The sequence below is a fragment of the Stegostoma tigrinum genome, chromosome 24 (assembly GCF_030684315.1).
Source record: "Stegostoma tigrinum isolate sSteTig4 chromosome 24, sSteTig4.hap1, whole genome shotgun sequence".
Classification (NCBI taxonomy): domain Eukaryota; kingdom Metazoa; phylum Chordata; class Chondrichthyes; order Orectolobiformes; family Stegostomatidae; genus Stegostoma; species Stegostoma tigrinum.
The window spans coordinates 45,886,358-45,898,919 of NC_081377.1; the positions used below are offsets into that span (position 1 = coordinate 45,886,358).

General features: G+C 41.0%; 1 protein-coding gene across 2 annotated transcripts in view; it reads left to right on the forward strand.

Moving 5' to 3' along the window:
• Positions 1–12,562, forward strand: part of lck (LCK proto-oncogene, Src family tyrosine kinase) — a 130,143-nt gene that overhangs the window by 72,636 nt on the left and 44,945 nt on the right. For both annotated transcript variants that reach the window (XM_048558350.2, XM_048558351.2), the window contains exons 8-9: positions 3,194–3,346; positions 8,673–8,852. In XM_048558350.2, coding sequence (XP_048414307.1) covers positions 3,194–3,346; positions 8,673–8,852 — 333 coding nt within the window. The remainder of the gene's footprint in view (positions 1–3,193; positions 3,347–8,672; positions 8,853–12,562) is intronic.

Here is a 12,562-nt window from a genome sequence, read left to right on the forward strand (position 1 = left end):
TAAACTGTTTTTATCCCTCTTGCAATCTGCCTATCATTTAATTTTGTATTATCTGCTGAAAGTTTAAGTTAATTGGACAGAAGCTTCAAGAGGAAAAGGTGCTAAATTTAGGTTTCTAGTCAGTCAGGTACTTGGGGGCAGGGTGTAGGCTCCATTCCAAAAAGGTGTTCCCGCAGTGTGTTCTTAGATATTATAAGTCAGGACAAGTCTGGGGAGCAAGGAGGTGCAGCTAAATTTTGGTGTTAGAACTCAGGGGAAGCTGTGGAAGATGAGGATATTGGACAGAGGCTGAGTGCCATTAATTGGTCAGTGCAGCTGAAAGTCAGAGTGAAGCAAGGCCACAGTCGGCATTTGCTGTGCAACTGTGCAAAGTTATAGCTCAGAGGAACAGAGGCTGTCCCATCTTGGTGAAGATAGTTGTCAAATAAAAAAACTGAAAGTGTGCCTGTGAGTAGACATTTGAACTCAGTTCCTGAATCCAGGGGAGTGTAGACTTGAATGGGAGAGTATATTATCAGAACATGGGTAATCGTTGAGGCTGTCTGTGATGGAACAGCTTTTGACAGAGTTTCAAAATTAGGTGTTCAACAGTGAAGAATTGGAAAGCCTTATAAGGTTTTAATGAGATCTGATGACCCAGAATCTCACTAACACCTAATGGGGGGATAAGGGGATGGGGCAAGCATGTCGCTGTAAAATCCACAGCATTTTGCTTGCATTTGCTATTTGTTGTGCCTTGTGAAGTGTTTGACCATAGTTTGTTTGTTATCCATATTTACCTCATGTTTGTTCTGGATGCTGGAGTATAAGTTATACAGATGTTGTAGGTAGTATACTTTATTAAATTTGATTTGTAAAGTTTTTGTCTTTTGCTTGAAACCATACAATCTTGTGGCTTTATTCTCTTAATATGTTCATTGGATCTTACAATTTGACAACTTTAAAAATAGAAATGTGGCCAAATTGTGACATATATTTGGTGATTTGGGTCCAGAATCATAGCAAGTGGCAGTTGAACTTTAATGCAGAGAAATGTGAAGTGATTCATTTTAGGAGGAAACATGTGGAAGGACAATATAAACTACAATACACACCTCTAAAGGGGGGACAGGAGTACAGAAACTTGGGTGTATACGTGTATATATCATTGAAGGTGGCAGGACGGTCTGAAAGAGCAGTTAAAATGAATATAGCATTCTGGGTTTTTTTCAATAGAGTAAGGAGTACAGAATTAAGGAATGTATGTTTATCCCATATCACACACTAGTTCGGCTTCAACTGAATTACCGTGTGCGGTTCTGGCCACCATTCTTTAAAAACGTACGATAAGTTTTTGGAGACAGTACAAAAAAAAAGAAAATTATAAGAATGGTTCCAGAGATGAGGAACTCAGCTAGGTAGACAGACAGTTGGAGAAGTTTAAGTGGAGATTTGGTATGCAAAATAATTGAAGGCATTGCCTGCCTTTCCAAAAATGTTTTGTTCTTTGATGTCAGTCAGGCAGAACCTATTGCTGTTACCAAACCACAATAAACAAAGAGGATTGATCGACCATTTACTGAACATTCGGTTCAATCATAAACTTTTGAAATCAAAATTTTCAAAATTAACAGGCTAAGGCTCTAAAGAGAAAAGAATTGCCCAGCCTATGGGGAAGGGGAATGGTATTCACTGAAATACTGTTCTAGAGAGTTGGCATAGACTTGATGGCCTTCCTGATCTCATGTTATGTTGGAACCGCAGTGATTGTAATGAGGCCATCCAGGTGGGTATGAATAGAATATGAGTTCCCTGATTAGGGCTGTTGGTGTGGTCCAATCAGGGTGCTCTGGTTGACAGATATAAATATCAGTGTCAGAGGTTCTGCTGACTCTGAGAGCTGGCTCTGAGGGAGAGGGATCAGTGCCAAGGACTCTCCACATGCAAATAATGGGTGATTTGGTGACGGGATACCAGCCTCTGTGGATTTATTTCAGCCACTATCCTGTGATTTTATCCAAATCGTGAGGGTTCTGGATGAGTAGATAGGAAGAAGCTGTTTCCATTGGTGAGAGGATCAAGAACCAAAGAAAGGAGATTTAAGGTCGTTGGCAAAGTAGCAATGGTGACATGAGAAAAAATTCTAGTTTACACACCAATGGCAAGGCTCAAGAATGCAGTATGTTAGAAGATGGAGGAGGTAGGTTCAGTTGATACTTTCAAAGATGAATACGGTGATCTACCTGGAGAAGGTGGGCAAGACACACAAGGTGAGTTGACTCTTTAAAGAGCCCGCTATGGCATGAGGTGTTAATGATCTCCTCTGAGCTAAAGCCCCATTCTGTGACTATATGATTCTTGTCTTTTGACATTTTTATGCTTACTGACTCTGAATGGGTCTGGGCTTCAGGCCACTGACCTGTTGGTGCCAAACTTAAATGTCAAATTTCTGGCCTAGTGACAGAGCAGTGCCACAATGATCAGGGATCTTGAAGACTCTCATAGAACCAAATTGGTCATCCTGGTACAGAGGTGGTCCAGGAATGACCAGAAACACTACGTGAGTTTCAAACAAAACTTTAATATAAGCAGAATCATTATGAATTGAGAGAAGTAGAAGCTGTGCCTTTTCCTCACTTCTCTGTTCCATCCTCTCCCAAGCCCTGGCCTCATCTCTTCCTCCAATGACCAATGGTAACTGTGCCTCTTCCCTAGCACAAACCTTACACTGAGAACCATTTTCTTTGGTTTGTAGTGACACCCAAATCTCAGCTCAATTCCCACTACTGCCCATCTTCTATGACGTGATCCATATTAGCATAACACAGGAGGTACAGTCTTGATGGGCAGTAGGGCCTTTCCTATACTGTATGCATCTATGACGAGACAGTTTTTGAAATATACATGAAGTCTGCACATTAAAAGTGTATTGGCCTTGCCATAAGAACAGGGGTAGACCATTCAGCCAACTGAGCCAACCCTGCTCTTCAGTTTGGCCATGAGTCGGGATACCTCCCTCAATGCTACTTCCCTGCACTATCTCTATATTGGTTTATGTCATTAGTCTCCAAAAACCAACTGATTTCCACTTTAGACATGCTCAGCGGGTCTCTCATTCTGGCTTCTTTTCGAGCCACCATGATTGTATTGTTTAATTATTGAAATTGCTGACACACCAGATTGTTGAGTTATTGAGTGATTCTCTCTGCTGCAGATGACACGGATGGTTTATGTCAGTGCTTGAAGAAACCATGTCAGACTCAAAAGCCACAAAAACCTTGGTGGCATGATGAATGGGAGGTCTCAAGAGACTCACTGAAACTGGTGGAGAAGTTGGGCTCTGGGCAGTTTGGAGAAGTTTGGATGGGTATGTGAAGATGCAAATTATAGCTTCTTGCTTTTGATTGTTTTGAAAGATTTCATTATTCTAATTATCACATGTCTGTGCGCACATAATTGCAAATAATAACAACTGTGTGCATTATTAACAAGGACTGAATCCAAATAATTTATAAACAAAATAAATTCACCAAGTTATCATCCTAGGTGCAGCTAAGCTCCAAATGTAGTATGAACCTAATTTCCTTTTCAACACAGGTACGAAATGCATTGGCAAATGTCAAACTCTTTGTGAGCCATTCATTCTAATGAACGGACTAATATAACATTAATAGTTCATCAGTTAGCTACCATAGTCATTCAGCTTTGGCCTGCTTTCATTTCCCCAGTTCCTTTTTCCTTTTAGGGATTCACTCTCCAAAGCATCCATCATTTGGTAAAATAATTAAATAGTGTCCTTCAGGCTGAGTGGTTCAGGGCTGGATAAGATTAATGTTACTAATTATAGCATATTCAGAAGACATAGAGGGGGAAAATTGAGAAAGTGATCTATGCGGAAATTTCTAATACAGTATAAGCTGAAATGGGTTGTGTTAAAACAGGATTCTTGTCAAAAGAATCTGCAAGGAAAATTATTCAATTTTCTATGTAAAAGATTGCCAAACAGAGGGGAGGACCTGCAGACAGAATAATAGGGCAACTATAGTGGGGCATTTTAACGAGAATTGACAGTTGAGTATAAAGTGAACACATAGTCAAATATTTTGTGGAAGCTAGGCTGTGTGTTGCAAACAACATCAAAGTGCATTAATACTGCTTTGATTTGAAATAGCATTAAACCTAGAACAAATCACAAGATATAGTTGAATTACAGACTCAGCATAAAACAATAGGTAAATACAGGCTGACTTCTACTCTGCCAAAAGAACTTATGGGTAAATCAGGTTATTGTGTGAAATATTATGAACCCGAACAGATGAAACCACTTGATTGTTATACAGATGCATTTATAGGCATGGCAACGGATGTTTGATCTTATCATATACATCCTGCTTAACCCATTCATTCCTTGCACGAAACTGGAAAAAGATGTATTTAATTTACAGATGAAATAGCAGAATGAGAGCATGTCTCTCCTTTAAATTTATCAGTCACAGCTCTGAGATAACAGGGATATTATCATGAGTAGAAATTAGTCCCCATGAGCCCAGATTCTGAGTGGGTGAATTTTGAGTGAGATTTTTAATTGAAAGCTGTGTTCCCCCAGCATTCACTTGTGTTAAAAATATACATGTGGCCAAAAATAATGTCTCAAGAGCTAGGCATGTGGCATCAACGTGTTTTTTTCTTCATTGCTTTCTGTCTTTCCTCCTTTGTGGGATTGAAATTATGCTGAGAATATGGGCCAGCAAGCATGCAATTGCAACTTGATCAACAGCGTTAGGAACTGTTTTGCTTTATAGATATTTTGTAATCAACCGGCTCAGAGATGTTATTACATTCCTCCGGATTCAATGGGATTTGAATCTGGGCCACCGACCACAGTGGAAGGCCAGCATTTGTTGGTGTCTCTGACATTCCTTGAATTGGGAGGCTCACTCAGCCTTTTCAGGAGGCAGCAGAGAGACATTTCTGAGAGTCTGGAGTCACATGTAGGCCAGACCAGGTAAGAACAGCAGATTTATTCCCCAAGAGAACAATCAATAGAGAATGATAGAATCACCAGAATAAGCACAGACAGGTGGGAGAGTTGTGTGTTGTTGAATAAAGCTCAGTGGATTACCTGTATTACAACAGAATTTTAAAGGATTTGATGGTACATTTCCTACCATTAAAATTTTAGAGACCATAGGAAATCTTTTGAAAGGACAGCAATATGGTTGGAGCAGTCACACTGTCCCATACCACACAACTGTGCTGACTTCATCCTGATAGTAATTTAAAAAGACAGAAAATAAGAGGCCATTCGGTCCCTCAAGCTGATCTGCTAATCAATACGATCAAGGCTGATCATCCAACTCACCCCTATCCCCACTTTCTCCCCCATACTCTTGGACCCATTTAGCTCTGAGAACCATATCTAACTCCTTATTGAAAACATTCAACGTTTTGGCCTGAGCCACTTCCTGTGGTAGAGAATTTTACAGGCTCACCATTCTCTGGGTAATAGCTTAATCACACTTTAAACAACAATTTGACGTTCAGATAAATTTCTGTATCTGATTCGAGTTCCGAGGCTATTTCACTGAAGAGATGGCATGTGTTGAATTCACTTCCTTCAATGTCTAAGAATAGGCGAAGCAATAAAGGCCATTGTGGTGAACTCAGTGAGTTTGATTGCCTGATGCAAGGACAGCTTTCTCCAGAACCTGCTGAGTGCATGAAATGTTTATAATCAGGCTGCAGCTGCAGATTTGAATATGAACAGAGAGCAACCTGTGTATGAGGGGAACTTGAAGAGATCCAAGAAATTGTTGAAGGGGGTGCTTGGGCCTTAAGGAGGAAACAGGGTCAAGAAATAACCACAAAGTATAGAAACATCCAGCCGTGAGTCTGCAGGCAAGTAACAAGCCAGCCTGGTGCCTGAACACCTGCTCAGTAGGTACTGTAGTGGTATTGTATGAATTGTTGTGGGGAAAGCAGAACACTGTGACTGTCCCCAGTGGATAGTATGGCTGTAGGCTGGAATGAAATGAAGCCAAATTTAAAATCTCAATTTATTGTTTTTGATTTGATTTATTATTGTCACATATACCAAGACACAATGAAAAGTATTGTTTTGCATGCCAACCAGCCAAATCATACTTTATGGAGGTATGGCAGGGTAATAGAACAGAATGGAGTGCTACAGCTACAGAGATGGTACGGAGACAGATCAACTCTAAAATATGACAGGTCCATTTACAAGTAACTGCTCTTCAATCCGTTGGTATGTGTTTTTACAAACTTTTGTACCTTCTGCATGGTAGAAGAGGGTGGAAGAGAGAATAACTAGGATTATGTTGGATGATTTCCTGAGGCAGTGGAAGTGTAGACCATGTTGGTGGAAGGAAGGCTGGTTTGTGTGATGGTCTAGACTATGTTCGCAACTCTTTGTAATTTTTCATGGTCTTGGGCAGAGCAGTTACCACACCAAGCTGTTATGCATCTAGACAGGATGCTTTCTAAGGTGCATCTATTCAAATTAGTAAGAGTCACTGTGGACATGCCAAATTTCCTTAGCCTCGTGAGGAAGCAGAGGTGATAGTGTGCTTTCTTGGCTGTACTGTCGATGTGGATGGACCAGGACAGATTGGTGATATTTACTTCCAGGAACTTAAAGTCTCGAACACCTCCACCTCAGCACCATTGATACAGACAGGGGCCATATCCTCCACTCTTCTTCCTGAAATGGATGATCAGATCCTTTGTTTTGCTGACAGTGACGGACCAATTGTTGTCTTCAGGATAGATTAGAATATCCTTTATTGTCACACGTACTCCAGTGAAGAATACAGGAGTACAATGAGAAGTTTTACAATGTTGCCTCTATGGGTGTTATCTGAGGTACAAATCTCAGATGATGAAAAAGAAAAGTAATTGCTTTGCTTTACAGCGTTGAAAGCATTAATTAGAAATAAGATATAGTTGAAGGATTGATATTACAATCAGATTTAAAAATGACAAATAAACATTACATTGCAGTAGCTCAGTGCAGTGATTCTCACATGTGGCCTGACTGTCTGCACAGGTTAGGGAGGCAGGGACAAGCTGGGCTGGATTTGGAAGCTTGGGGTCCCCTTTGCAGAACACCTCCACTCAGTTTGCAACAAACAACTGCACCTCCCAGTCGCGAACCATTTTAACCCCCCCTCCCATTCTTTAGACGACATGTTCATCCTGGGCCTCCTGCAGTGCCACAACGATACCACCAGAAGGTTGCAGGAACAGCAACTCATATTCCGCTTGGGAACCCTGCAGCCCAATGGTGTCAATGTGGACTTCACCAGCTTCAAAATCTCCCCTCCCCCAACTGCATCCCAAAACCAGCCCAGCTCGTCCCTGCCTCCCTAACCTGTTCTTCCTCTCACCTATCCCCTCCTCCCATCTCAAGCCGCACCTCCATTTCCTACCTACTAACCTCATCCCACCCCCTTGACCTGTCCGTCCTCCCCGGACTGACCAATCCCCTCCCTACCTCCCCACCTAGACTCACCTCTACAGGCTCCATCCCCACCCCGTTAACTTGCCTGTCTCTTCTCCACCTATCTTCTCCTCTATCCACCTCCGATTCGCCTCCCCCTCTCTCCCTATTCATTTCAGAACCGTCTCCCTATCCCCCTTTTCTGATGAAGGGTCTAGGCCTGAAACGTCAGCTTTTGTGCTCCTAAGATGCTGATTGGCCTGCTGTGTTCATGCAGCCCCACACTTTGTTATCTCACGCTCTCTATCTCTTTCCTGTTCTCTGTCTTGTCGCTGTTTAAGATCCAAATCACTATGGTGGTGCCATCAGCAAATTTTTAAATGGAGTTAGAACTGAATCTGGCCTCACAGTTGAGTGTATAAGGAATGTAGTGAGGGGCTGAGTACACAGCCTTGCGGAGTACTGGTGTTGAGTATTATTGTGGAGGAGGTTTTGTTGCCTATTTTTACTGTGAACTGTTGTCACAAAACCATGTTTTTTTAGCTGCAGATAGAGCCATGCTGCCCTTAGATTGTGGGTGAACTAGAATTTGTGAAAACCGTTTACTCACATAACCAGAATAAATAAAGTCGCCATCAGCCCATTCTCTCATTAGAAAGAACAGTGCTGGTGGTTTAAGCTGAAGGTCACTGCCCCTCATGTAAAATTTGAGTCAGTGGAACCTTTATAGCATTTGCAGCTGGTCCAGGAATTGAACCTTTGGCGTTGGCATTAATTGAACTACAAACCAGCAGCAAAGATAACTTGCTGACAGCATCCCCAAAGACAGGGGTATAGTTTTTATTCTGCCATGGGATTTGGCAGATCTGTCTGGACGGGGAATATACTTCATCCCTGGTTGATCTTCAGAAGGTGGTGGTGAGCTTTTTTGAACGGTACAGGCCTTGGAGTAGGGATACCCACAGTTCTGTTAGGAAGGGAGTTTCAGGAGTATGTATGTATGCTGCTGCCCAAGGCTTACTGAAATGATGATTAAATCTGGCACCAAGAAAGCAGATCAAAATTCCTATGTTCCTCCACAGATTTGTGGTTTTTGCTGTTAACTTTAGCATAACTTTGTACTGTCCGTTAAACTAGATTTTACAACATTCATCAAGGCACTTGATCCTCAATGAGAAATTGTATCTGTTACATATTCACTGAGTTTTATTGTTTTATTCTCTTTTGGCAGGTTACTATAACAACTACACCAGGGTTGCCATTAAGTGTTTGAAGACTGGAAGCATGTCTCCCGAGGCTTTCTTAGCAGAAGCCAACCTGATGAAGACTCTGCAACATCACAAGCTGGTGAAACTCCACGCTGTGGTCACTGAGGAGCCAATTTATATCATCACGGAATATATGGCAAACGGTAAACTATTCACTTCCACACAAATAATAATTCTGTTAACTCTCTCAGTGGAATTGTAGCAACACATAAATTAAATACAGCTCACAGTCATAGCTTAGCGATCCTACATTTTGTATCTTGGATTTAATGGCATATATGAAACAATTACATGACTTTCATTTGCTTTATCATAATTTAGACAATTCTATTCATTTTTTTCATACTTCTTTCTCCTAAGTTATTTCTATTCAGCTTCATAGAGCCCCATGATTTTTATACGCTTGTGGGATATGGGAATCACTAGCTGGGCCAGCATTTATCATTGCTCCCTTGAAAGAAGGTGATACTGACCTCCACTCCTTGTTTGAAAATGTTCCCAGAGAACTTGTTTTTAGACTTCTACATGTTCCAAACTAGCTCCTTGGAGAAGGACAAGACATGTGTGAATTTCATGACTCTACACTTTCACTGCCTCCCCCTCAGCCCTTATTAATGTTGATAATGTCCCAGATAACATTTTCTTCAAAAAAAAGTCCTACCCCTGAAATTTCTTTCAATCTTTCACTCTGATCATCTATAGAAAGCCCAAGGAAATTGTATGAGTGATTACTTATGTCACTTTTGTAGAATTTGTGGCATTCTCCGACTGGATCTATGGTGGGAGATCAGACAAACTCCAACAACCATAATCACTTTCCTGCATGGCAGGTGTAACTCGAACCACCACGGAGCATTCCCCTGATAGCTACAGATCCCAATTTAACCAGAGCTCCTTGATGCTGCACTCAGTCAAATACAGCCTTAGTATGAAGGATAACCGCTCTCACTTTACTGAGTCAGGAGTAGTCCACATGGTCTTATATTCATGTGGATGGCACTGGCTTGGTCAGCATTTACTACTGCCTGACATCTCTGGAAAAAGTAGTGGTGAAATGTTAGAGAAGAACTTAGAAGCAGTGGTTCTCCCATGTATCTGCTGCTCTTGTCTTTCAAGATGGATGCAATCACAGGTCTAGAAGGCAGTCAGAGGAGCCTGGCTTAGCTACAGAAGGACATCTTGTAGGTGGTAAACACTGATGCCACTGTTTGTCAGTGGAAGAGGGAGTGAATGTTACAGGTGTTGGTTGGGGTGTCAATCAAATGGACTGCTTTGTCTTGGATGGTGTTAAGCTTTTCAAGTGTCGTTGGGCCTGCACCCATCCAGGAAAGTGGAGAGTATTCCATCACACTCCTGACTAGTGCCTTGTAGATTGTGGACAAGATTTGGAGAATCAGGAGATGAGTTACTCACTGCAGATTTGGAAGTTAGAGTTCATGGAAGTTTGTTTGGTGAAATTGATGCTGTAACTAATTGAGAATATCACCTAATAATAAGCACACATAAGTCACTAATAGTGAAGGTAAGTAATCATTTTAAAGCTTCTAAAACATCAAGCTTGAAACGAACATGAGAGGCGCTTGAAGTAACACCATTCTTATTGCTCCTTTCCCTAGAGAAAACATCAAGATCAAATTAACCAAAACAAAACCCTCTTTGCAACAACCCCTGGCATTGTGAAGAGAGGATCATTCTGGTTACTCTGTCAATAAATTTGCTTAAATTGGTCATTCACACAAAATCATAAATCCATTGAAAAAATGCAAATTGTAACCCCATGCAAAGCCAATATGCAATTTTGTCATAAAATCCTCATACAATAAAGGAGGAAAGCACTGGTCCCTCTTTGGAAATATTAAAACACCAAAACTAGGTTTATGCTGTTTAAGTAAAATAACATTGCTTTTTTTTGAGGATGTTAGAAACATTGAAAAGCATTGTTTTTTAATTAAATATATTTATAAAATTGTCGTGAAGTAATTTCAAGGGTCCATCATTGTGGATATTCAACTTATACTCATCTAATGTTTCACCTCAGTTAGAGAACAGTTCGATGAAACTCTCTCTGGACTGGATTGGATATTGTAGCCAAGGCCCAGCAATCCCTCTGAAACTTACACACACCTTCTGATTTTGCTGATGAGACATTCAATGACGCTTTGAGGAACAAAAGCGCAAATTAGTTTGCCCTGAATTCAACTGACTTTGACCCAGAGTGTTCATGATTATCTGTTCTACATGTTGAGATTCCCTTAGAAAACAGAACGGCAATCAGCAAAAAGGAAAGTTTCTTTAAAAATCCTCAGTGCAATTTGGAGCCAGAGAAGCCACTTGCTGGTTAATACCAGCCAGCACTCACTGAAACCCTTACAGTTGCTTATGTCCTCAGTCCTAGGCTCCCAGCTTCAAAATCTCCCCTCCCCTCACAGCATCCTAAAACTAGCCCAGCTCATCCCTGCCTCCCTAATCTGCTCTTCCTCTCACCTATCCCCTCCTCCCACCTCAAGCCGCACCTCTATTTCTTACCTACTAACCTCATCCAGCCTCCTTGACCTGTCCGTCCTCCCCAGACTGACCTATCCCCTCCCATACTCTCCTCTCCATCTATCCTTTCCTCTATCCATCTTTGGTCCGCCTCTCCCTCTCTCCCTATTTGTTTCAGAATCTTCTCCCCATCGCCCTTTTCTGATGATGGGTCTTGGCCCAAAACGTCAGCTCTTGTGCTCCTAAGATGCTGCTTGGCCTGCTGTGTTCATCCTGCCCCACACTTTGTTATCTAGGCTCATTTTTAATTTGTGACTGATACCTGGAACCTGCCAGACTTTTAGTCCTCACTATAGAACTCATGCTTCCTTCAGGAAAGACCTCTGACACTCCATTTCCATGGATAAAGTAAAATTCCCAGATAAATATATTGTTTTGGCATTTTCCTGGCTCACACTAGAGGTTTTTTTTTTAATCTTCTGGACCGAAACGGTTCTCAAGAGATTTTCAGTAAGGAAAAAGAAACTTAATTTTCCTCTTTAGATTTATGACTGCATACATGAGGATCTTTTCAATTTATTCTCACAGCCTCAGTAAAACATGACCAACAAGCATAATATGGACTTACAACAGTGTACTCAGAAGAGAATGCATTGAATATATGAAGAGCACTGACAATATGTGAAATATACAGTAATTTGTTTATTCCATATTCTGAGGAAAAATTAATCCTCTAAGGTTGCTGTATTTCAATGCCTAGATTAGGAATTAACAGTTACTTACAAAGTTAAGATTAAGATATTATTTTAAAGAAATAACATAATCAATTCTGATATTGGGAAATATTCCAATGTTCCCATGTGTGCAATTTCAAGACCAGTTATTTCCACGTGCTGAATTAACCATCATATGATAATTTGCATTACCCAGAACCCATGGCTACATCAGTGTGATAATTTAGATTCCTGTCCCAGGGTTTGTTGGCTGGAAAGCTGGTTTGTGATGTAGTGTGATACCAACAACCTGTGTTCAATTCCCCATACCAACTCTGTGTACCATGAGGGACTCTTCTTCTCAAACTGTCCTCTCACCTGAAGCATGAAGGGTCTCAGGTTAAACCACCCCAGTCTCTGAGGGCCTGTAAGACTCTAGTGACTTTGTGCTATAGAATTGAGACTTCAATCTAATAGGATGATGCTGTACTTTTAAATACACCAGTGGCACACGTCTATTCCACTAAACTAATTTGTTTTGATTAATTTTATAGTGTACCTTAAGATGTGTCACTCTCTTGATAATGTAATCATTGAACCCTATTCTTTTCTTAATAAATGAAAGACATAATCAACAGTAACACAAGCACATTAGA